Source organism: Hyalella azteca, unplaced genomic scaffold, assembly GCF_000764305.2.
Source record: "Hyalella azteca isolate HAZT.00-mixed unplaced genomic scaffold, Hazt_2.0.2 contig13728, whole genome shotgun sequence".
Classification (NCBI taxonomy): Eukaryota; Metazoa; Arthropoda; class Malacostraca; order Amphipoda; family Hyalellidae; genus Hyalella; species Hyalella azteca.
The window spans coordinates 245,245-271,498 of record NW_025943639.1 but is presented as its reverse complement, the minus strand read 5'-3'; the positions used below and the strand labels follow the sequence as shown (position 1 = coordinate 271,498).

The following is a 26,254-nucleotide window of genomic DNA, read 5'->3' as shown; positions in this document are numbered from 1 at the left end:
TTGTCAGCTTGATTCCCAGTTTTAATAACGAAAGGAACTTAAAATCGAGTATCTAATATTACATTTTAGTTTTGATGAAATTTGAAAAAAATTAATTCGAAATTTTTAACCCGACATCCCTTTAATTAAATATTATATATCAGTTGTGAAGAATTAAAAGCCTGACACCCTTATGCATGATATTAAATGTATGCAACCAATAATATATAATTTTTGAATTTTTTAATTATCATAATAATTTAATCTGGTGAATACATGCTAGAATAAACTTTATATATTCACAGTTTATCATGTTTTATATATTCAATGACACGTTCAGGAACATATTACATAGTTTTCAATTAATGGAGTCGATTTTAGTGCTTTGGAATCAAAAGCGTAATTTTATTCGGAACGTAAATACTGCTTGTCGATTTTTGTATCGCGCCTTTCAAAATCATACCTGGATGAAATAAACAGTTTAATCTCAGGAGAATGTGGCGATTGCGAACGATTCAATTGTAAGTACTAAGTACCATCAGTGGACTGCAGAAAGTGTATTTTTCTGTAAATTGTGCAAACTTCCCTTGTTTAAATTTGTATGATCTTATGAACGTTGATATGCAATCAGCTCATCTTTTAACAGAATAATTATAAATTTAGCTCATCCTATTATCCTCGAATGACTATGAGCATCTATGTACTCAATCGACAATTCTACGGACTCGCCAGGGGACTCGCCTGCGGACTCGCGCAACTGGGCCACTCATAATTCCTTAAATACTCAACGGATCTGTATGAATTTTGAAATGTGAGTATTATTTATCGATACGCTGCCGCAGGAATTATTACAGATTTTTGCATGAATTATTTCCTAACCAAACCTAACCTAACTTAACCTAACCTAACCTAACAATAAGTCATGCAAAAATCTGTAATAATTCCTGCGGCAGCGTAGCGATAATTAATACTCACATTCCAAAATTCATGCAGATTCGTTAAGTATTGAAGGAATTATGAGTGGCCCAGTTGCTTAAAAAATACGTTTATTGGTTTTAATTAAAAAATAATTCATGTAAAAATCTGTAATAATTCCTGCGGCAGCGTATCGATAAATAATACTCACATTTCAAAATTCATACAGATCCGTAGAGTATTTAAGGAATTATGAGTGGCCCAGTTGCGCGAGTCCGCAGGCGAGTCCCCTGGCGAGTCCGTAGAATTGTCGATTAAGTCATTTATGTGAGGCGTGAAGACGTTGCGTTGACTACTTTGAACTCCAATGTTGAATGAATTACAACTGAAAGTGGCATGCTATGGAAAATGATTTCAAACATAAGGTAAATTAAGAAATTATTTTACCTTTCCTGATGTTCAATTTAACGCTATTGTTTAATATAGCTTACCGGGTTAACAAATCAGTGCGACATCATATGATTCAATTACTACCGCAGAGATATTCTTAATAACACGAACATATTATTTACGATCTGAAATTTATTAATTAGAGTTATAAATGATATTAAACATGTTTAAGTCTTTCTTTAATTATTCATGTTCGATTTAACCTGGGTATTAAATGCTGCAGTGTTGCCAGTGAGCCGACAGGTGGCGTGCTGCTCTGATCAGAATGGCTCTTCACCGCCAAAAGTCACGGCGATCGTGTGGTCTGGTACTGTGGTTCTATCCGAATTGTAGTCTATGAAATAATGTAAGTTTTCCAATGCTTATGTCAATGGAAATAGTTAGGAACAGTATTAGTCTAGGCGTGAAGTCTAGTTGTGATCGGTAAGTAATTATACTTTGACATTCTAAGCCATGTAATTTATTACCACGTGCTCGTTAACTTACTGGAGAGGGTTTCTGTAGAAGTTAAAAAACTTGCTTTTATTACAGACTTATGGGCTATTAAATTTTATTTCGATGCAGCATAATTTATTTCGACGCATGACACTCAGAATTATTGGTACCAGTCATGGACAACTTAACAGTACTCTTAGTACTAATATAAAAAGGTCTCGTGGCCGGGTGGCCCGAAGACTCGGAAGCAGTCGAAGTCATAAAATAACAGATGAATCGCTTCAATTTTCGCTTGTTCTGCAATTAGGACTACATTTACACAGGTCACAGGAGTTGCGGACTTGCGGCTTCTCAAATCTCAATCGTCAATGGAAAAATCGTGACAGTAATACAATAGTTTAGGAAATGGGAATTTAACTTTGATAAAGAAAACGCATTTTTATAGCTTTACCAAATTACAATTACAAAGAATGTATAATTCTGGCATTTGAACAGGAGTTGAATTTATCAAAGCCATCAAATACCTTGTTCTGTTGCTGGACCCTGACGGCCTGACCCATTGGGCCATTCTGTTTAGGTACTTCATTGAAATAAATTTATTAATGTACAAATCGAAATCGTACATGCTTGAAGTCAAGGGTAGGTACCTAGATTGGTGGAAGCCATGGCCAGGGAAATGATGGAATGTCAGGAAACTAGACTAGACTAAAAACTAGAGGATTAGCCTAGCTAATGTGTAAATGAGTAAAAATATCAATTGTGTTCCATCTAAAAATGTGGTTCTTACTTCTTGGTAAACAACTTCATTCACAACTTTTCTAATAGCCTAGGTAACTTAATTCTTAATAGTTAATGGCTTAAGCCTTAAGGCTTAACAGTTTACACTGTAAATAAGGCAGGTCCTGGCAGGATTCATTTTTAAAAAACTATTGACCATTCTTAGAATTTTACAAATTTTGTAGGTAGGGCATAGTGGCAAAGCAGAGAGTTTTTTAGACTCTCCCTCAAATTCATTTTTGAGTCCTATAAGTATAAGTAGACCAGTAAAGTATCCTGGATACCAGCATTATCGTACTTAAGAAATTGGTTTAAATCTTGAGTAAATGAGTAAATTAAAAATGAACTGATTCTAAAAAATCTCTGGTTTGCCAGTTGCCACTATGGGTAAACGACTAAATGCGGTATATTCCGACTGTCCGACACATTAAGGATGCATCGAGGAATGAAAAACTATAAAAAAGACTGTATGCGTTACTCAAGTTCTGTTTGCTTTATGTGACTCTCAAAACACTGCACTACGCACCAGCAACGATGAAACGTCACAAACTGTTGCCATCTTTATTTAAAAGCCTTTAGAATGCAAACATACCAAATCCCTATACTCTGATGCTGTGTGTGGCTAAATTCAGCACGTGAGACGAATTCTGGCCGTGCTTCAAACTCTACTAATACGTAATTCCAACATCCTTGTGTTCGAATTCCGATCACTATGCGAGCTGTATTGGAATACAACACGGCTTTGAATTAGAACACTATTGAATATTGAACACTACTTAATTAGGCTTTTAATTAACAGCTATTAAGCCTTTAATTAAGAAAATTTTAATTTTTGCACAAAGCTTGGAACAAGCTGTGGTCCAATTCAAGTTGTATCAGAATTAGTTTTTATGTGTCTAAATCCGTTTCTTAACTTAATCATCTATTAATTTATTTACCACTTGAAATCAGCAAATACAAGTATACTTAAAGGATTCCTAATATATTCACAGATGTATTTAAAAGTCTCAAACCATAATATTCTTTCTACACAAACAGTTTATCACTATTTGGTAGAGCAAGGTCAACTATCAACTTTGACACATTTTTTGATGATCTCACTGGGTGGCATGCACTGTCTCTCTTTGGATCTCAACATTTCCCACCAGACAGCCCAAACCTAGTGTTTTGGCAATAGTTTGGTGTGCAAAGGTATGACATCACTATTTCAACCATCAACGAATGCGTGGAACTAAGACAAAGCTTAATATAAAGGAAAAACTAGAGAGGTGTCGGAATATACGGCGTTTACCCTACATACCTAGTGTTGAATTTGGTCTTGGTGAATGGTGAAAATCCAATGTCAGTTTGTCATGAATGAAATATTGTTGTGAAGTTTGGTATTACCAAAATCTTTATATTCAAGTTAAGTTGCAAAAAATTTTTTTTCAGTGGTTTTAAGAGGCATAAAATTAACATTTGTATAATCAGTTCTTTTACTAAAAGGTTTTGGTAATTGGTATCAGTCACATTTTGTTGAATTGGATAATTTCCTATGTGATCATGCACGTACCAGTAGATTGAAACTTTTCTACTTCTCAATGAAGCCTTATGGCTCTCAAGATTTCAATTACCAACTGGGCAGTTTTACTAACAATTAATTAGGAGATAATTCATCTAGCAGGAATCATGTGGCTCCAAAAACACCTAGGTATTAGAACAGAGGGAAAGCAGTTGCAGGCTGGAGGGTTATTATTCCATGCCATTGCCCATTGCCAGGCATGGAATATATCTGCTTGGCGAGCCGCGATTAAATTTTTTGACCCGTGGTTTTATGGATTTGCCTGCCATGATTTCATTTTTTGAGCCGTGAATTCCATATCATGGACATGAAAAGCCATTTACAAGGTGCAATATTTTTTACAAAGTCCATGCGGCATGCACGTGTTACCCCAAATCTATAATCTTACCTGAAACGGTCAAATGGCAACAATTACAGTGGTCTTCACTGTAAGCTGAACATGTTAATGCAGTCTGATGTGACTGATCTTCAACAAAATGTTTAGGTTGACTTGTTCAAGTTGTTTACATTACAATGATTACGTTCTGCAGGATATTTTGGCAGGAATGGTAAAACAATGCAGATTGCAGAAGTGGAAAATTTTATGGAATGACAGGTTTGCAAAGTGTGAACTGTGATTTTCAATAAAACAAAAATTTATGACATTTGAGCCATGACATTTCATGCCTACTGAAATTATATGATATTAGAGCCGTGATATTTTGGAAAAATAGGACTTTTGCAGCCCTGCCCATTGCCAGATCACACAATATAGTATTCCATGCTTATAAGGGGGAAGAGAAATTCAATTAATCTATCACTTAACTCAAAATTTAAGATCCAAGACAGGGACACTTGAAATAAAACTTAATTTTAAAACGTTTGAAGCATGCACAGTGAACTCATCTTTTGCTAACAGTACTCCAAAGTTTTCCTCTTCCTTTGTAGATGTAGATTAAACGACATTTTCTGTGACTTACTTGTACTCATTTTTCCTTTATTGATATGACGTTACCACATCCATACATTACCGTATTACTAATGTTACCACATCCATGGACATGCCATTGAGCATTAACCCTTTCATGGGTAAGTTACCATATATGATCACTTGAAATCGCGTCACAAAAAGCCTCACCACGGCTTCCTGTTTGTTTTTGAGGCATCCTTATAATGCCTCAGTCAATCACTAATTATCTGACCATTGTTCTATCAATAGCATCACCAACTGCAAAGTCCACAAATTGAAATATGAGCATTTAAATGAAGGTTTTGACTCAGACAATAGAACTGACGCTCTTTCCGCATTTTCTTCAAAATTTGGAAGTATCAATATATATATTTATTTATTTTGGCAACTTGATTAAATTTAATTAAATTAAATTTATATATTTCTAATTATTCATTTGCATAAACAGAATTTTAGTTATAAAGAAAAATTTTGTGTACTGATTGCATTTATTTAATTCTTCAAGTGCGATTTAAACCTTCAATAGGCAAAATTTGCAAAAATTCATAGAAATAAATATATTGTATAATACTTCTTACTTTCTTGAAATGGTTACTGAAATTTTAATTTCTGGACATTTCAATGCTTGCCCGCTAAAGGGTTAACAATGACCTTGTGTACTGCAAGCTTCATATCAGCAGCTGTATACCATTTCTTCTGAATATGTAAGCTTGCAGTTGCAGTACTGGGCTTGTAATTTAACACAATTCAATTGGGTCAAGTGAATTCACTATAACAAAAATGATCGTATAAAACGCCTGAAACAGAAAGGAATTCTTTAGTGAAAACCATCGTATTTTTTGGAGAAATAAATTATAGTCTTGCAAATCTATGATGCTTGGTGCACAATTCTATCTATGACATTCTATGCTTAATAATTGATTTTATGATGACTGATGATGCATTAATTTTTTGTTTAAAAGAAGTGAATTTTTTTGCTGAGCAAGGTAAATGTAATCAAAATTCATTATTGTTAATCAAATTTTTTCATTACCTTGGGCCTTTGCTAACCAAGGTTTTTACCTCCTGTAAATGTGTTTTTAGGGGTGTCCCGTATTACCCTGGGGTTGTGTCCCTTATTACCCCATCTTGCAGAAATGGCCACCATTTTGTTTTAGATTGAGGTACAAAATTTCTGTCAATGAAATTTTAAAGTAAACACCTGTCTGCAACTTTTTTTTCCAGTGAAATTTTGTAATGTGGCAAATATTTTTTCTACTACTGACCTTGGCAGAAGTATTTTTTCAAAATATCACTTTCTAACATTTATTTCAGGAATTTTTTAGATCTAGTAACTGTATGGTTTGTTAACTTTATGCTATGTAAATAGGGAAATGTTAGTTTATGCCACTATTTTCCGTTTTACAACATTGCAATTAGTTCAGCTGCCACAACATTTTTATGCCATGGCAAAGGACTGTCCCAATTTACCCCCCTGTCTCTCATTACCGCGTTTGGATAGTTTATGCTTAATCCAACATTTGTGCTTGTAGTATGAACATTTGTGCTGGGAAGTATGAACATTTTTCACTCAAATTCCCATGAATGTGTTGTAGCAGCTAAATACTTGATAACAGTAATTATTTATAAACCTACCGTAAAATGGGGTAACTTAGACCACTTTTTTTTCTTACTAGCTAAATTAAACTTGAATTGAAACATGCAAAATACAGGTCTATACTCTAGCTTCACTCACCATAAATTGCTGGCTCCTGCCTCTCATAGTCTTTATGTAATTTCAAAAAAGTGATGGTCTTTGTTACCCCAGCTCTTGGGGTAACTTAGACCGGGTGGTAAAATCAATTATTTTTTTTTGGTAAAATAACTCCAAATAACTCCAGGTTTTGGTGCATTGTAGTAGAACTCTTCTAGTTACATATGCAAATGACAAACTTGAGGAAAGTGTCATAGTTTGCAAATGGGGGATGCCACCCCATAATGAGGGAAATGTGACTACCTAATGGCAGCCCTGATGGGGTAATATTGACTGGCTTGGATAATAAGTTGAAATTACCATATATAAGACTGTAGAGTCTGAAACGTAAAGAAAAAGCATAAATAGGCTGTCAAACATAAAATATGTTATATATGGTAATTTTATATTAACTTCCAAGCCGGTCTATTTTACCCTGTCAGGGCTGACATTAGGTGGTCTAAGTTACCCCATTTGGGGGCAGCGCCCCCATTTGCAAACTATGACACTTTCCTAAAATTTGTCATTTGCATATGTGACTAGAAGAGTTCTACTACAATGCATCAAAACCTGGAGTTATTTAACCAAAAAATAAAAAAAATTGGAGGGGGTACTCTGACAGGCTTTAAATAATAGCTTTTTTTTGTGGGTCACATTTTTAATTTTTTAACCTATTAGATATGCAAACTTTTTAAATCTTTCTATTGTGTTATGTAGCCTCAGTATTAGGCCTTTAATGCCCATTGACAAAATTCTTCTATGTCAAATAGTTTTCGAGTTGTGGGGGTTTTTGTAAAAAAAAACAAAAGTGGTCTAAGTTACCCCGCCGGTCTAAATTACCCCATTTTACGGTACTTATTATCTTGAAGTTTCATCATGATTGTTGGTTATTGTTGAGGATTTGTGTAAATCCTCATGATGTGAATATTTATATGAAGTTTATTTGCTCATAATTAAAAACTGTATCTATTGTAATAATACGAATTAAAGTATAAATGTTTCAATTATTACTAAGTAATGTTTTCTATACAGGGTGCTGTTTTGCAAGGCCATGTGATAACTGCCTGTAGCTGCATCATTCCTGCATCAAAGGATGCCTGGAGTCTCAGCAATGGAGCAGAGCAAGCCTGCCAAGTGGGTGGTGGATCCATCAGCTCCTGAGTTTGTGGAGGGCTGGAGCATTGTTCAGACACTCGGTGAAGGAGCATTTGGAGAGTGAGTTATTGAATTTGCTTAGATATTACATTTTTTCTTTTCTGAAGTTTATTTCTTATTGTGTGGTTTATTGTTTTAATTTTATTTCTCTGGATAGGTTCCTTATGTTGTAGTAATTTATTTGGTACTACTGTTGAGATTTAATTTGTTATAACCTTTTTGTAGATGTGTTGATTTTTGTCAGATTATTTTTGAAAACATTAAAACTTTGCAAGGGACAGACTACAGAGCAATTTTTTTATTGAAATTTAAGCACCTTCTGGCTATCCCATGCTGCAGCAGGACATGAGTAAACTATTGAAACTGAGGCCAGTCAGTAACTGCCTTGAATGTTAATTATCAACCCTGGTAATCTAAGTGTTTGAATTTCCAGCATTTGTTTCTGTTGCCTTGACAATATTTCGCTTTAGATGAATAGCCCATCTTTGATGTTACCGATGATGCTATATTTCTATACATACAGTGGGGGGAAATAAATATTCGTACACTTGAAAAATCGTATTTTAATGTATGTAAGTACACAAACTGAACAGGAGAAGTGATTTATATTATGTATAGAGGCGCATTGTATTCAAAAATAGCATCAATAGAAATTAAATCTCAATGTCTAGATTATTGGGACGAAAAATCCAAGAAAATCCACAGATTACTCGAGGAGAGTTGCAAAGTCACCTGAGTGCCTCAGGAATTCAAGTAACCAAATGAACGATAAGCAATGAACTTCACAGAAACGAATTAAAATCACGCCCCCCAAGAAAGACCCCACTCCTAATGAAACGACATCGAGATGCCAGGCTGAAATTCGTCAAGGAGCATAAGGACAAAGACTATGCTTTTTGGGAAAAGGTTCTTTGGACGGACGAAACAAAAATTGAGCTTTTCGGTCGAAATTATCGTCACCATATGAGGAGGAAAGACGGTGAGTTTGGTGTAAGTGAGTGAGTGAGTGAGTGAGTTTGGTGAGTTTGGTGTGTAAAGTTTGGTGGTGGCAACATCATGATCTGGGGCTGTTTCTCCGCAAAAGGTGTTGGTAACATATCACTTGTAGATGGTAGGATGAATGCTGCAAACTACCAGAGCATCCTGGAAAATAATTTGACGACTTCTGTTGAGAAACTAGAGCTACCTGGTGATTGGATTTTCCAGCAGGATAACGATCTTAAGCATACTGCAAGATCCACAAAGAAATGGTATATGAAGATTCAAATTAAGAAAAGGTCCCCAACAAACATTGAGAATCTTAAGGTGGTGTGCCAAGAAGAATGGTATAAAATACCAGTCAGCATCTGCAAATCATTGGTCGAGACGTATAGAAATAGACTGGTATCTGTTAAGCTGAATAAAGGGTATTCAACCAAGTATTAAATTAAAATAATGCGGATTTATTGTTTTGTACGAATACTTTTTTCACCCGAAAAGTGAACATGTTGAATTGTTTTTTGTTGCATTGAGATTTAATTTCTTTTGATAGTATTTTTGAATACTATGCGTCTCTATACATAATTTAAATCACTTTTCCTGTTAAGTTTGTGTACTTACATACATTAAAATACGATTTTTCAAGTGTACGAATATTTATTTCCCCCCACTGTATGTTGAGCCTGAAGGAAAGTCGAGAATTAGAAGATATATTCTTTCAGGGTTCGGCTCCTGATAAACCGCGTGAGTGGAGAAGCCGTTGCCCTCAAGATGGTTGACCTGATCAAACATCCTGAAGCAGAAACCAATGTCAAGAAGGAAATGCTTATTCACAAACTCTTGAAGCATCCCAACATAATCAAGTTTTTTGGTATGTTGTTTTTACATTTTATTTTGTAAAATTGTCAGTGGTAGTAAAATCCTTTGAACGTTCTTAACCTTTTGAGAAATTACTTGTTGGTTTTTATTTATTCTGAATTTTGATATACTTGGGGTTCATTTATCAAGACTTAGTTTACATCTCATTCATTTCATTTAGACTAAATTTACTTGTAATACTGTTAAAAACTTGTGAAGAATGCATACTTTATAACATGCTTTCAGATCTACCCGTATCTCTCCATAACCTTAATATGTTGTTTGGTTGTTAGGATGCCGTAGAGAAGCCCACATGCAGTACATGTTCCTGGAGTACGCGGTGGGTGGAGAGCTCTACGACAGAATTGATCCTGATATCGGCATGCCTCTACACCTCGCTCAGCGGTTCTTCAGGGAACTTGTTTTGGGAGTTGTACGTACAAATAACTTTCCTTCCATTAAATCATTGATAATTTAAAGAGCTATTTTCATACTTTAATTTTTCCGATACCTGACAAGAGATTGTAACAAAATTTTGTAAAATCAGCAACATAATTTGAGTGATTGCTATTGAGTGATCACAATCTTGTCTTCAAGCAGTGTGTTGTTCTTAATTTTTACTATGAGAGGATGTTGCAGTACACTAGTATTTTTTACTGCCTAGTTTATTTCTAAATTTATAACCCTAATAATTTTCATATGTAATTGCTCTTATTCCAAATATTTTGTTGGAACTATAATATGCAAAAATCTTTGAAATCTCCTAACTCTTGTATCGTACAACTTTTTTGCACCGCCTGCCTCCGTCCCATCATTTTCGCACCGTCTAAGGAAGATCCGTGACTCGCCTGTTCTTTGGTATAACCAGGATGCATGTTGGGTCATACTCATGGGTCCTAGTGTACCAAAGGGCTGGCGTGTCACCTGAACTCCTCGACAGATGACTTCTTTTCCGGAGGACCCATGGGATCATTGCACCGTACTTCCTTGTTCATGCGTGCATTTGTACTTGAAGTCGGACTGTCTGGTATCAAATCATTAAGCAACCTGCTAAATTTTTCTTAACATTTATATGCATGTCATTCGTGTTCTTTGAAATTCACTCAACTACTTGATCTAACTCTACTTGAATATTATATGTATGTCTGATTTGCAGAGCTATCTTCACGATAAAGGGATTGCTCACCGCGATATCAAGCCGGAAAATCTGCTGCTAGATGCCAGCGACACTCTGAAGATCACGGACTTTGGCTTGGCGACACTGTTTCGTCACGGAGGCAGAGAACGGTTCTTGAACCGACGCTGCGGCACACGTTCCTACATGGCACCAGAAGTGCTTGCCGATACAGAGTACCGTGCGCAACCTGCAGACCTTTTTGGCTGTGGCGTTGTGCTTGTGGCAATGCTGGCCGGAGGTAAGCTTGTATTATTTCACTAAACATTCTTAGCTATTACCATAGGTACCACTTTTTGTTACATATTTAATCTGCAATCTTAATTTTCACTTGTGCAAGAAATTCAAAATGATGGAAGTCTGTTCCATTATGACTGTTAAATTTCATCTTTTGGTATTACCCCAAACTTGTAACGGAATTATCCATATCAGGTTGAGCTTATTGAAGAAACTCTTGGAAAAGGACTCATTTCTTATGACCACTTCTCTCCATGTTCGAATCGTGCACAGATCTCCGAACATTAGGATTCGGGAAAGTATTTCTTGAGCAGAGGAATTTCACGAATTGTGTCGTGTGTCAGAAGAGGAAAGGCTGTTACCAGGATCTGGATGAATTTAATCGGAAAGCGTCACAAATCTTCGCTGCTGGATTCTACTAGAAAATCAGTGCCTGTATCTTTGGTGATCTAGCTGTGTGAGTGTTCGTCTCGCAACGCTATCTCACTAAAGTTACAGCTGCCGATACTTACGCCACGTCTCATCAACTTGAAAAAAATCAGATTCCTTCATTGCACGTGATCCTGGGACCTCAATGTGATGACTTGACGCTTTATGATTGAAGCCTTCTTAGCTTATGTGCCGGCTCTAGGGCACCTGACCTCTGGCCTGAACCCGTATGGAAACAACGAATCCCGCCAGATCGCAGCGTGGATTATGGCTCGCGTACTGCTCAATCCTGTGCATGGATTATTACAAGTTAATTCGTCGCTGATAGAAGCATGGATCGGAACCCATGGCCACTGACCAATCTATGACCACTGACAAAGCTAATATTACCTGCATCTTAACTAATAATCAATCGTTATCTTCCTTGCTTGTACGTTTGTAATCAGTCATGGCAAATAAAAACGTTGCTTCTATGCGCAATGAATATTTTCATTTCAGTTGATTCAAACAACTCTCCTCCTTTCAGAATTGCCTTGGGACGAACCAACGGTGACGTGTGACCAGTTTAACATATGGAAGCGTCGTGATGCGTCTTATCTGAACAGCACACCGTGGACGAAGGTAAGCACGTGCGTGCTGAGTCTTCTACGACGACTTTTGCACCCCACACCTGCCCAGCGCATGAATATCAAGCAAATTCTCGAGCATCCCTGGATGGTGAAACATATCGCCGAGACTGGAGATTTGCCGAAGAAGCGATCGAGACACGATAACGGTGGGTTTAATCTTCTCTCGGCCCTTATAAGTTTCTATTTTTTAGATGAAATTGGTTTTGGAGAACATCACAAGGATTTAAGTGACTTGTGCAGTTGTGCTGCTCTAGAATATTACGATGTCGTCGATATAAATTATGTGCATGCGACTGGTATTCTTTTTTCTATGCGGTTCTTGAATAATGTAAGGAAATTTGGGCTAATGTGACTGATTTTATTGAGTTTAGGACTGTGCTATGGGTTGAGTATAATTTAAAATTCAACATCTGATGATCGCCGGAAAATATATTGGAAGTTGTTGGCGTGCTTTTTGACGGATTTGGTACTGGGAAATTCAGGTACTTAGTGACTCTGCAATTGATAAACTAGCAGAGTAACTTTGTGCCAGGCTTTCCTGGCGCTATGAGCTTCCCAGCGTACGTGCACTAACCTCAACGGTTACGGATATGTTCTGTAAACACCTTGGAGCACTGGGTCATATGACGACACTTCTGGGCTTGCTGGAATCCGTCGAAGCTACGTACCTAGGTCACTTTCAATCGCGGAACCTCTTGGTTATGCCGTTTCTTTGGTAATTTAGCTTGCTATGGTTATGTGATCCATAAAGCTAATTTACCAAAGTAGTGTCATTTATCGCATCTTCGAAAGTGACCGCTTGAGTGCAGAAGAAGGATTACAAGAAATGGATCCGAACCGAAGCGCCTGGGAAAAAAAGGCCGGAGCGCAGACGGGAGTGTCGCTGTCTTTGGTGATTTAGCTGTATGATTGGGAGGCTCCTGCAGCTACCTCACCATTGGGGGCGATGCTGCCTATATCTGGAGAATTTGTGGAAATTCGGTTGATTTGCCTTTGGCTCATTTGATTCAAATTCGTCGTTATGCGTTCTTTCAGCGTCCTGAGGATGAGCTCGTTCATGAAATCCTGTTCTGTTGTCAACGTCAGATCGCACTCTCATTTTGGTGGAAGTTCGACGAGAGATTTTAGTGTAGATGACGTGACTTGAACTATAAAATTAATAATCTAAAGTTTAATACATGATTTGCCATAACACTCTCTGTTAGATAACCGGAAAATTTCCTTATTGGTTTAGGTTACATAACGTGCCTATTTGTTGAGCAGAATGGATATCGAACAAACGGATGTGCAGTGAATTAGATAGCAGCTTCCCAGCTGCATTCGACGAACGTCATGCATGCAGTCAACCGCAGCCTACAGCGCGAGCTCAGCCTGCTGAAGTGAACATCTGTGCTGCCGCTGAACTCGACACAGACACGTTGTGCTTCTCACAACCAGCCAAACCCGACCATCTCCTGCTAGCCTGCAGGTTTGTGTTGCATTATCCTGAGCGGTACTAGACTCAACACCTGAGCGAAACCTCTGATGGATGTGTCGTACGGCCAGTATGGAAATGCGCATTGAAATTTTATTTCTTGGATATGTGACGATCTCCTTTTTTTCAAACGAGCAGCCCAAGTGATGGCGATGTCTCCAACATGACGGCTGGTGGAGACAGATGCACTCCACTGCAAAAACTAGTCCGGAGAATGACGAGAGTTCTCGTGAGTTCGTCGATGGCAGACACACTCAAGCATCTCAACGATCTCTTCGAAAAACTGCATTACCGGACTACGTCTCACTCCCCTAATGTGGTAAATAATAACGCATGTAAACCTTTTGAATATTCCATGTCTTTACTATTGAGCTGAATCATGTAACGCGCAAAATTTCATTTTGTTAATTATACATGCATCATTTGTTCAGAAATGAATTGACGTTTTTAATTGAAGGCATGTATTACGTGCTTTTCGTTTCCTAGCTGTAGTTACAGCGCCAGGTTAATTTTTACGATTGCAACAGTTACCTAACTAACCAGTTTCAGATTTCCGATGGTTCTTGACTTGCATCCCTTATCTTTGCAGCTGACTGTGTCGACGGTAGATCGACGTGGGGCAGCGTTAGTAATGAAAGCAACTGTACTGAACATGGGAGCCCACATTTTAGTGGACTTCAGACGCTCTAAAGGCTGCGGCCTTGATTTCAAACGGCAGTTCATCCGCATCAAGGAGGAACTTTCTCACATCATCGTCAAAGGCCCTGTTACTTGGAGTCTAGCGAATGCCAGCAATATGTTACCTGCATAGCTTGTGCTAATTGAGATGCTTCCGTACAGCGTTTCTTTACACAGGCTTCGATACCATTAGTGTTAATTCGGTACATTTTGTGTAATGAGTAGTGATTGCCTTATGTGATTATTTCTCCTTTGGTGCGGTTGTAGTGCCTCTGGTTTCTTAGGCGGAATGAATTTCTAAGCACGAAAAATAAATTATAATATAGAGGTTTTATCTATGGAGAAAAGCGCTTGTAAGGAAACTAGATTATTATTGCAATTTTACTAGATTCCGTACGCGTTGAATTGAATTATTGAATTAAGAGTATTGTGCCTTGAAGAACTATACCGCGCCTAAAGTATGGTAAAATTTAAATCGTACAGAACATATTTATTCATAACCTGGAATGGTAGGAGTTTACTCATTCGATGTTTAGGAGCGTCACAAATTGAGAAGATTTTTGGCGCCATTTACTTTTTAAAGATGCTTAACATAAGCGCAAGTTAATCTCCAAACATGATTATGAATGTGCCTTCCCTGATGCTAAGTACCTGAGTAAATGTCACTAAGTCATTTGTACATTCCTCATAGGAAACTAGATATTTTAGTGTTGCCGTATTACAGTATCGTCAACAGTCGGACCAATAATGGATATTCTAGAATCGGCTGAGTGTATGGATGGTATGGAAGGACAGATGTGCTGCACGCTTGTAAATTCAGAAACTCGTCTTTTGTTGTAAGCGGTTTGGCAATACACTTGCACGTAGAGCATATTTCATACCAGTTGAGTATTTGAAATATCGGGTAATTTAGTCCTGACATGTGGTTTTATTTTTTGCTATCCAATTCATAAGGTTTTTTGTTGAAGCTGCTTACATATGGTGCAGGGATAGTGTAGTCCATTCAAGCTGTTGTTTTGGACTGTCGGTGTTCACTACTGATCGTGAACGAGTCACAAACTTCCAGAGGACTGTTTTTTTTTTTTCGCAAAACTTTCCGACGTTGACCTGGAGGTATTTAGTTTTTTCATTTCCAAATGGGATTCGCTGCTATAGTAGGGCCTATGGAATCTATTTTTTTATCTCGTTTTGTTCCACTGCAGTCATGTAATACAGCTTTTCCAGCTGTCGTTCATTTAGTCATTATCTACTTGGAAATTGGAGGAGTCTCATTCTACATCTTAGTTTCTTGTATCATAGTTCTACGAACTTGTACGTAAAACTGTAAATAAAGTTTTTCAAAACCAATACGATTGTTTACCTATTTATTTGAATGATTTTGTTGAACAGGAATCCCATCCTTAGATTATGTTTTCTTTCATCCGAGCAACCTTATCAACGTAAACTTACTGCCAAGCTTCCACCGAAACGGAGTCTATATTCACTGTCAGTCGTATAGTAAACGAGATGAAGTTCAGCGGTGGAAGTTCAATTACCATTTTGAGAGTATTAAAGCTAAATTGTGATGTTCGAAGTTCATATTAGAAGTGAAACCGTTCTTTGCACTGCGTTAGGCATTAATTTAATTGAAAGATTTCGTTGACAAATTTCAATTATTCGTTCTGTGATCTTGTCGCCTGCACTTCAGCAGCAGTCTGCCAAGGCGAAACCGCATTCTGGGAAAAAAAGCGAAAATTATTATTATTAGGGTAATGATTTTGGAAAAATATTTTGAGATCGGAAATTCCTTTCACAGATTATACTTTTTTTATTCTTGGACACCTTGCACCGTACAAGGCTTACTTAATTCGATGGAGAAGTACTACTAAAATTTGAAGTTCTACCACTTCGAAGAAATTATGTGCGCGTTGTCGTAGGAACCTACCCCGTTGACGAAGACTTTAGGCAGGCGGCTGGGTTTGCGGTTCTTGATAAGCTCCTGTTGTCTTCCCTGGCTCTGAGATATGAGAGTCGCCGACCTGCTTCCGTTTACGCAGCTTGTCAAGCGGTTCCCTACGGTCTGCACCCCCGACGAGCACTGATATAGAGGTACTTGTTTGAATAATTTATGGATTAAATATTTTCTAGTTCAGTATAAGAATATCATCTTATCAAAGTTAAGGAGCCAAGAACAACATGCACGACAATCTGATACGTGCGTTCAATTTGCGACTGATGGATAATCCAGCGAAAGGTGACCTAACCGATGCCACTTGAACCGAATTTTGATTTTTTTATTCTATCGGAACAGATATTTTTAATTGAAGCAACCGAATTTCATGACAAATATGTACCTTCGTGGCAGCGGGTGCTGGTGGCAGCCCAGAGGTCAGTTGTTTAAGGAAGCAATTCGTGAAAATGAGATGCAGTTCAGGGAATTCATCGTAGGCACAAACAAGATACTTGTGCCCCTCGCAGTCCTCGGGAACAAATCTGCAGTCGCCCTGCAGGGTGCATGGTGCCAAAAAAAAAAAAATCCGTGTATAAATCGACGATGAAGAGATTAGTTAATTCATTAACAATATTGCGGTACTCTCAAAAGCATGTTGAGATAATTAATAATTTCAATGTATTGTCGTGAGTACCAAACGAAGCCTGCTCTTTTATAATTATAATAATTGGCTGATTATATTATTCATGGTGTTGTACAAAACGTCATTAGGTGAACATTAGGGCCAAGTAAATGGTTCGAATTAGTGAGACCTAAATTCAATTTTCTTGCGTGCACCAGCAAATCATTGAAGGTTAATCGACGGTAAATTTTACAGGGTAAAATACAGTTGTGTTCTTAGGAAGTTCATTTTCAAACGTTTAAATCGCATGCAGGGTTTGGGCATTGCAGCATGCCATTGCTCCCCCGGAGCCCGCTGGACGAATCTACAATAGGTACCTCCCACGCAACTGGTGCAGATTCTTTGCTCTAATTACCATCTTCCGAGTATATCTATAGGAGGCATTTATTCCTGCAAATTTTGAAGGTTTCAAATGTTATTTAGCCTATTATTCAGCAATAATATGCGTTTAAAAATTGCTTTTTTTTACAATACTTCTCTTTAACTTCACTTCTTGATAGCGCATTTTCTCATTTGTGGAAAAAATGCTCTATTGTGCTCGCCATGTCCGTCTGTCTGTCTGTCCGTACGTCCGTGACCTCAACTTTTCGTCGACGAGAAAATGCGCTCTCTCACTCACTGCAGTGAGTACTGAGTTATATTTTTTGTCTGTTTGTCAGTCTGCTACAAATCTTTTATTCGGTATTTATTAACACACTTCTACTTATCCTATCGATCTGAAATTTTACACACTTGCGTAAAGTTGGAGACAATGCATGAATCAAATGACTACATAAATAATTTTATTAATATTTTTTTCAATATTAAAAAAGTGAAAAAATTATTTTTTTTCAGCTTACAAATCTTATAATTGGTATTTGATACACTTTTACCTGTCCAGTTGCTATGAAATTTTGCACACTTTTTGTGAAGTTGGAGGCAATGCATGAATCAATTGACAGAATAAATAATTTTGGAAAAATTTTATATATTAAAAAATTGAAAAATTCTTTTTTTTAATATTCGAAAATAAAATTAAAAATTCACTGTACATCTCTAACATTGGAGACACTGGTTTCTTTAGAAGTGTTGTCTATAAAAAGTAACTTTTAATCGTATATTATTAAAACCACACTTCTAAAGACGCGGGCGTCTCCGAGGTTACACATGTACAATGAATTTCTTATTTCATTTTCAAATATTATAAAAATTAATTTTTTAAAATTATTTTTTCATTCTGCCAATTGATTCATGCATTGTCCCCGACTTTACGCAAGTGCGCAAAATTTCGGATTAATTGGACAGGTAGAAGTGTGTTAAATATTGATTATAAGAATTGTAGCAGACAGACAAACAAACAAACAAGAAGAAGTCAAGGTAAAGAGAAGTGTTGTAAGTACATTACAGTTATAAATTATAATATTAATAGTGACAGAAATCGGTTTTAATCAATGCTCCTTTTTGGCATTATCAAAAGTACACTCGGCAAGTGGTCAGATGTAAAGTAAATAACTCTTCTGACCAAATTAAATTATTTCACTGCTAATAAACCAGAGGTTCCAGCACCACGCTAAATATTTTGATGTATTTATCTAATTCCCGAAATTCAGTAGAACAGATACGAGAGGCTTCATTCGAACGTTTGTGAAAACTGAACTGTAGGTTCTCAATTCAAAGTGGAGATGAAAACTACTTTTTCGAATGTTCTGAATCCGACTATAGGACTATATTTATTCAGTCACCATCCAAATGAATTGCCATCACATAATGGTAAATTCATGCATAAGTGTTCAATTTTCGAAAGTTGGCCTGCATTGTTGAGTTTGTAATCGCGAATAATATTTATTATCCAATAATTAATCGGCCAATGAGATATGGCTCAGATCGATCCAGTGCTAATGATTCTTCGAGCATGACACGAATGGCTCACGACTATCTTTTGTATATACGTTCATGTGAATGACTTTACAGTGAGGACTATTTTCTTATTGAGGGAGTTTCTTTAAATTTATTTTATTTTTTTAGGGTTTTCAAGGATGATATGAATGTTTATACTCGAGTGGTTACAATGTATTTTATAGTTCGAATCAGACATTTCACTCCATGGCTGGAAATGATAAATTCGTGCTTCAAACTTGCCTTCAAGTGCGCCGTGTACGGGACGAGCTCCAAGTTGAAATGCTGGTCACCCGCAACCAGCGGCAGGAGTTCATCGGATACAAATCTGCTTAGCGTTAAGGAGAGCGATGTGAATACCACGCTCACGTTAACCGTCTGCCAGGGAAACGAAGTAGGAATGCGAGCATTAAGAGATTTTATTAAATTTATTTCAGGTAACTGGTTGGGCACCGATGTATGCTTGCTTATGGCTTTTATTTGTTAGTTTTATTCGCAATATCCCTTCACAGATAGCCCTTCACATAAATTAATTTTTTCCAATTTGTTCGACAAATATACCAATTGGATTCAATGTAAGTGTTACGAACCTTCGGCGCAGCGGTGTCGACTGATGATATGATGCAAACTTTTTTCTTTAAACACGTCATATAGCAGCACTGCTCGCCAGGTGAGCAGTCATTTTGTACATCACAATCATTAACCTGTAAGAAACAAAATTTTCTATATGACCAAACGAGTTTTAAAGAATTTTGTAAATAAAATTTATCTGTCCCAAGTTTTCGACAAAAAATTATAAAGTAACAAGTTTTAGTTTCTATTTCATCATATTAATTTTAATTCAATAAGTACACAGCTAAAATTAAGAGATAAATCTCATAAATTGGAATGAAACTAAATGATCTGATATAAAAAAAAACGGCGATTAATTCTCAGTTTTTGCCGTGTGCTTGTCTTCACCGATGCACGACTATTTCTATGAATACAAATTCATTTTTCCCGATCGTGTGAAATGAATGCTGAAAAACGAAATACTATTTCCACTAGCTCCGAATAAATTCATTGAACATCTCATAACCGTGCAGCTGCAACGTTATTCGAGTATTGGCTACAAGCGGTTCCCTAAGTGTGGCTTCTCGTCATTTGAAGATGGCTTTCCGGTGGCTTGTCAAACAGAATATCATTTCGCTCCTCTCAAAATGCTATCCCGCACCCGTTGAAATGTTAGAATGTTTTTCTCTCACCAGTGAACTTTATTTTGCACATCATGGAATGCTATCTCACACCTCATACGTTGTTATCTTTCATTGTTTAGGTTGTTATCATCATTGTTATTGTTTTCTTGCTCGGGGAACTAAATAACCTTGTTGGAAATGACGTCTGTGCAGCCTGTGGTCTGGATGGGGCAACCAGCATCCGTACCTGCGAACATGAGATAGGCTTCAACTCTTCTACATCCATGAAACTATAAGCATTTTAATCCTCATTTATTAGGTTAATTAGAACTTTTAATTCAAGCATGAGTGAATCACGTGTATAACTATGTGTAAACTCATTCTTCTAAGTCTTAACATTATTACCATTTACGGTATTAACGCTACTAGAGCTAAATAGTCGATCGTATACGTGGAGATAAAACTGAACAGAATATTATTTGGCAACTGAACGATTTCAAGTGAATGCTTTTACAGTAAAGGTAAATCACAATGAAATTTTATGTTAGTAACAAGAAATTAATCAAATAAATGCATGCATAAATAGTATGGATAAAGTCTAGTTTAAATTTGAATTGTATCTGAAAAGTAAATAATTACTACACAAAAAATTTTAAGTTATTCTTTAGATGGATTCCAGTCGATACGCATATAAAAACCTTGATTATGCGACTTATATTTCTACCTATTTTTATTTTATTTTTCAAAATGAGAAAATCCTGAATTTTCCGCACCTTGGTCGTCACAACACTCAGTCTTGGATCCTGGACACAGCCGCCGGCATCTGTGAAGAAAAATTCGCTGGAATAATATTTTATTAGAGAAAAAAGAACCGCAAGTTCAAGGGACTTGGGATAAATAATTAATAATATACCGCATAACTGGTCGGCATCAAAATGAGGAACTTGAATCATTTTAAAATCGTGTAAATCATTAATTTTGGGTGCTTAAATTTAGAAATTTTCATTTTTAATTTTTTTAATTTATAATTAGCTTTATAATTTCATGAAATGAAAAATAAAAACCTCAACCCTACTTGCGCGTGATAGGGGCAGTGCTGAAAATGAGCTCGCAAATGCCTTGGTAACTCTTCTTTTTAAAGATGAATTTCTTCAAAATCTAAAGTTAATGGCCTCTATAGTAAGCTTAGAAAAGTTTTAGTAAACTTCCCTTTGTGCTCAGCCATTATATTGATATAATTCAAACGTATATACTAAATAAAAAACTTCATGAACAGAAATCCTCTTGAACGTATCTCAATGGCGGATGATATAAATCTTTACCTCGTCGGCTGCGTGCCGTCAGTAACCGACGAGCCCCCCGTGGAGTGAGAACCTCCAGCGCCAGGCAGGTTACCCGCGTCCCCCCCTCCATGGATAAAGGGTTCGCCAAGGTCTGGTCGATTTATTGATGGGTAGCAAAGCTTGGGTCCCGACACAGGAGGGCACGACGAAGAGCAACATTTCTCGTGGGTGTAGCAGTCGATGTCAGCGGTGCAACGTCTCGCCTATAAAAAATACTGAAAATTGTTAACGGATAGCAAAAAATAAAATCAACGGATGCAGTTGGATTAAGTCGGCTAGTTTTCAGAGTGTAATATTTGATTAATTGTTAGTTAAATTGAGCCTCGTTTTATGGACTACTTACCACAGCAGCTTGTGAAGAGCATGAAATGTTCGGGCATTCCCCCAAATGTTCTGTAAGAAGTGAAGCAACGTCTCTTTAGTTACAATAAATAAGTATTAGTTTATTATTTAAAACGCTAATTGATGGCTTTCGGTTTGATCTGTGACGTTAACAAAGAAGATATATGGTAGTTATAATAATTTCAACGTATGCGGTATATCCAGAATATTCTTCCATCATGAGTGTACCAATCTCCAGACCACTGTCGCAAACGTCCTAAAGATTATAATGAGCAGGCTTGCTGTTCACTACAAAAGTCTAACCTTGAATTTAAAAATCCAAAATTAATAACCATTAGAGATAATTTTCGATGACAGCACTCAATTTTTCTGTGCACTCTGCACTTTATGATCTCACCAAAAGGCCGGATGACCGTCAACGAGCAGGACTTGGCAGCTGAACAAGGGTCCAAGCAGCACTTCTGAGCTCCAGTACAGTCGTAGTCTTCAGTGCAGTCGGAAACCTCGTGCGAAATGAAATAAATGCATTAACCCTTCAAAGTATTTTGTTTTTAAATCAAACTTTGATTTTAAATTAAACAATTAATTCTCCAGTTACACATGATAAATTCGCTTCAGAAATATAGTTCCCCGGTGTTTAATCAGTCACATTGAAGCCTAGATTTGTCTGTTTCCACTAAAAAAAGTTAATTTGAATGAATTATCAATATAATAAATTTAATTTATTTTTAATTGCATAAATTTAAATAAAGTGACAGTGGTCAATTACCTGCAGTGTTGTACTGGAGGAGGGAGGACACAGCGCAACTGCAGGGCACAAGCCTGGCTTCACAGCTGAGTTATACAAGGACTTTAATTAGATTTATTATTTATTAAAATAACATCGTTAAATACTTTGATACGTTTTTCCATTGAATATTGATACTTAATATGATTAATATGATTATAATTGATACTTAATATGATAATATGATTGAAAATTGAAATAGAACAAACAAAATTTAAAAATGTAAGTTAAGAAGCAAAAACGCCAGTTAGTTAATTATTATATGAAAAAATAGCCAATACTAAGTACTGCTTTGCAAACTCATTCGCAGTTTTGCAACACATATATATGGTAATTTTTCTCACCTCCGTCGCAACATTCCTTTGAACCCTGACAATAGCGTCGACATCTATAGGAGAAAAAACTATTAGAAATTTCATCTTCAAAATAAAGTTCAAAATGTCTTCTGTAAATTTCACGACTTGAGATGAAGTTTCAAAAATTATCTTTAATTAATATGATCAACATTACACATTACATGGAACATTATAATATAAATGGGGCCTTCTCAAGATTGTTGTCAAACCATAGCGGCAGATTGTATATATTTAGTCAGCATCTGTATGTATTATACACTCAGTTTGACAATGTTTAAACTATCACGTAGCTGACTAAACACTAATGTAAGGCTATTCACACGTTTTAGAGAAAAACTGAATTTTACATTTTAGAGAAAATTATATAGTGAAATAGTTATGAAAAAAATATTAAAAAGTGACAAGAAATAGCCCCCGGTGCAAGGGCTGAACGTGCCCGCAAATCAAATGATAGATTGATTATTGCCTAATCATCAAATTATGATTCTTTTCATTCAAAATCTATTACCATATAATCCATTTATAAATTAAAACCGATGCACCGGCTGAGACGTGTCAGTAAGTCAACTACACATTGCATTCAAATTATCAAATTGTAAATGTAGAGCGAATTTAATGAATTAAAAATCTATTGCCTAATTATCAAATTACAAATTCATTGCTAAATCATAAATAAATTATCACCGTTGCACGGGCAGAGACGTGCCCGTACAGACTGTAGCCTGCAGGCAATGGTCTTCACAACACTTTGAGTCAAGCGCGCAGTCGACGTCATCCGCACATGCCTGTGACAACATCTATTATTGCTGGAAAAATGTCCATCTGATGTGTTCAAATCTTTATTCATTAATGTATTTCAATAAAAGCAAAAGCGGTTTTGTTCTCAGCGTTTCCCTGGTTATGAGCCCCATTGTTAATTCAATATTCAAGAAAATCGTGTCGATATGCAGACTCCGTTGTAATACGTACACCTACCGATGGTAAGCGTGATATAATGGTTATGTTTCAATTGTGCTTATGCTTACACAGCCACCAATCTTTTATCGTAATTCTCTCTCTCTCTCTAAATTGAACTTTAGTCGCAAATCTGGGTTAAAGTAATACTTATTATCAGTGCAACTCACCCTGGCACTAGCTGAGGTGGAGCACCATTTTCCGTTAGGGGCGGATGGACAATCGCCGCCATGTTCTGCGTCACAGAACATGAGTGAATGTACAATAATCTTAATGACATATTCATTTTATTCAATGCAGTATTAGTAGGAAATTGGAGCTATTCAGCAACGAATTTGAACTTGTCACCATGAAAAATAATTACAAGCAAAAGATTCTATATGGAAGTTTAGGCATAAAATTTTATGCATACCAGCATCCTTTCCTTTGAATGCTATTTATTGAATATTATTAAAAAATTTCCATCGCACGAATTGCTCGTCTGAAGGTCTCCCCAAGAACCAACCGTGAGGCTCGCTCGCACTGCGGCGGCAAAGGTGCTTCTGAAGGCACGGATCCCAGCAGCACTTCTCGCCAGCGCCGCACTCAAAGTCTGATCGCTCGGCACATTCCTGCTTGTTGACGGGTATGATTTCAGTATATATTTATATATAAATATATATTAAGACACGAAATGACTCTTTTCTAAATTAACTCAAATGACGCATACTTTTCCCTTCGGCTTTACTATGCTTGACTTAAAAGATTCAGGGTCTTTGGAAACCGATGGAATTGCTCACGAATGAAAAGACTGTTTCAATAATGTTCATCATGATGGTCGCAATAAAATTTCCTTGTCCAATGCACACGATGATTGAAGCTTCGAGAGTTTGATGAAAGTTAATGAATCTTTATCTTGATCTGTCGATTTCACAGCTTTGGAAATAATACGACACCTTATGCTGAAGTTGGAGCAAACTTGAAGTGGATTCTGGACAGAAGTTTGTGTTTGGACAGTAGCCCGGCTTCTCCACTGAAATAAACAGGTTTTATTGTACGCTTTTTCATGTTAACTTCAGTAAAGTGTATCAGAGGTTCCTTCAGGAAATGATCATAACCTGCTCATAAGTCAATCATTTCTAATGCCACATTTTTCACGCATAAATATAAGGTCCCGAGAGAACTCTTAGAAATATTTCATGGATATAAAATTACATTTGAAACACGAGATCGGTAGAAAACCCTTATTCTGTGGCGAGTAATGTCTTTTTATTAAAGAAAGTTTGTAAAATATACATTCAAGAAACAAGAATCACTATGAAATACAAATGGTTGACGATGTCGTTAGAAAATGTAATGAGAAAATCATTAGAGAATTTTATGATCTACAATACTTACCAAAATATGGACCGATTAAGTTAGATCAAGTTGTCAGCGTAAAATTTTTCATAAACCCTGTTTGCTCATGCAGATGTTCTGATCTTTAATTTTTTTCAGTTTATCTTTTTGATGTTGTTAATTTACTCAATGATAATTTTTTTTATTTCTGGTAACACATCAGTCAAGTTACTGTGCAATTTCCTTCAAAAGGCTGAGTAGATTCAATTGATCCAATTGATTGAATTTCCTTTAAATTCGAAATTTTATTGAAAAAAATTTCTCGTGAAAGTTCCTTATATATTAAGAGCACTAAATAAGGAAACAACAACTACTTGGGTTATTATTTGTGTTGACAACACAAGTCAACAGTATGAATTAAGGTGATGGCTGCATGTGCTGATTTTGCATTTACTCGCGCCAATGTGAGTGGTATTAGTAATGAAAATCAGTAATGAAAACGCCCAGTAATTACCATGGGTTTAAATAACCCGAGTAGAATTTCCAGCACAATAATTGTGTTGATATTAATGCATAATTTCATCGTTTCGACTTTTATCCTATGTTTGTTTATTGACTTACGGCCGTCACAGCACTCCCGGGTTCCTGGACAGAAGAAATAACACCTGGAACAAAATATGATGGTCAAGAATAGTACATTTTCATTTACAACCCATGACGCAGAATGATCATTACCCAACATGATATAACTGATGTTGGCCAACGGGGTCTCAGAAAATTTTGTGTCGCAACTTAATAAAAATCGATATAAATCCGCTTTCTAGATCGAGAAAGGATTTGTCAAGCAAATGTCTTCAGCCCAACAAGAAACACGGGAAAAGAATATGTGCTATACTAATTGTGAACCAAAACGAAAATTGGAAGTATGTTAGTTCCCAGCTGGTTATGATTATTCGTTGATAGTTGCTAGCTAGTAACGAAAGTTCGTTAGGCAAATAACCCCATCGAACTATCTTTGAGAAATATCAAATTTAATTTTGCGGCTGAATAATTTTGAACAATAGATAAGTGATTTATCGTTAC

At 36.5% G+C, this 26,254-nt stretch overlaps 2 protein-coding genes across 3 annotated transcripts in view; one reads left to right on the top strand and one right to left on the bottom strand.

The window, feature by feature from the left end:
• The first annotated feature begins 1,583 nt into the window (after positions 1-1,583).
• LOC108670354 (serine/threonine-protein kinase grp) lies at positions 1,584-15,757 on the top strand. Of its 2 annotated transcripts, none has more exons than XM_018157822.2 (9): positions 1,584-1,690; positions 7,831-8,013; positions 9,654-9,802; positions 10,083-10,222; positions 10,946-11,204; positions 12,156-12,404; positions 13,522-13,726; positions 13,871-14,051; positions 14,322-15,757. In XM_018157822.2, the coding sequence occupies exons 2-9, from the start codon at positions 7,892-7,894 to the stop codon at positions 14,541-14,543; spliced, it is 1,527 nt and encodes a 508-aa protein (XP_018013311.1). In that variant the 5' UTR covers positions 1,584-1,690; positions 7,831-7,891; the 3' UTR covers positions 14,544-15,757. The 2 variants fall into 2 exon arrangements, with proteins under 2 accessions (XP_018013311.1, XP_018013310.1); XM_018157821.2 differs by having other exon boundaries at positions 1,584-1,767.
• Positions 15,758-15,762: 5 nt separating this feature from the next.
• The window catches only part of LOC108670360, a 30,703-nt gene continuing 20,211 nt past the window's right edge, over positions 15,763-26,254 (bottom strand). The window contains exons 25-41 of the mRNA XM_018157827.2: positions 25,793-25,836; positions 24,790-24,866; positions 24,360-24,465; positions 24,025-24,089; positions 23,585-23,685; positions 22,889-22,932; positions 22,527-22,591; positions 22,155-22,260; positions 21,759-21,808; positions 21,395-21,618; positions 20,846-20,895; positions 20,261-20,319; positions 19,488-19,601; positions 19,141-19,275; positions 16,744-16,893; positions 16,335-16,487; positions 15,763-16,125 (exon numbers count right to left, since the gene is read on the bottom strand). Of these exons, the coding sequence (XP_018013316.2) occupies positions 16,063-16,125; positions 16,335-16,487; positions 16,744-16,893; positions 19,141-19,275; positions 19,488-19,601; positions 20,261-20,319; positions 20,846-20,895; positions 21,395-21,618; positions 21,759-21,808; positions 22,155-22,260; positions 22,527-22,591; positions 22,889-22,932; positions 23,585-23,685; positions 24,025-24,089; positions 24,360-24,465; positions 24,790-24,866; positions 25,793-25,836 (1,606 nt within the window). The 3' untranslated portion in view covers positions 15,763-16,062. The remainder of the gene's footprint in view (positions 16,126-16,334; positions 16,488-16,743; positions 16,894-19,140; positions 19,276-19,487; positions 19,602-20,260; positions 20,320-20,845; positions 20,896-21,394; positions 21,619-21,758; positions 21,809-22,154; positions 22,261-22,526; positions 22,592-22,888; positions 22,933-23,584; positions 23,686-24,024; positions 24,090-24,359; positions 24,466-24,789; positions 24,867-25,792; positions 25,837-26,254) is intronic.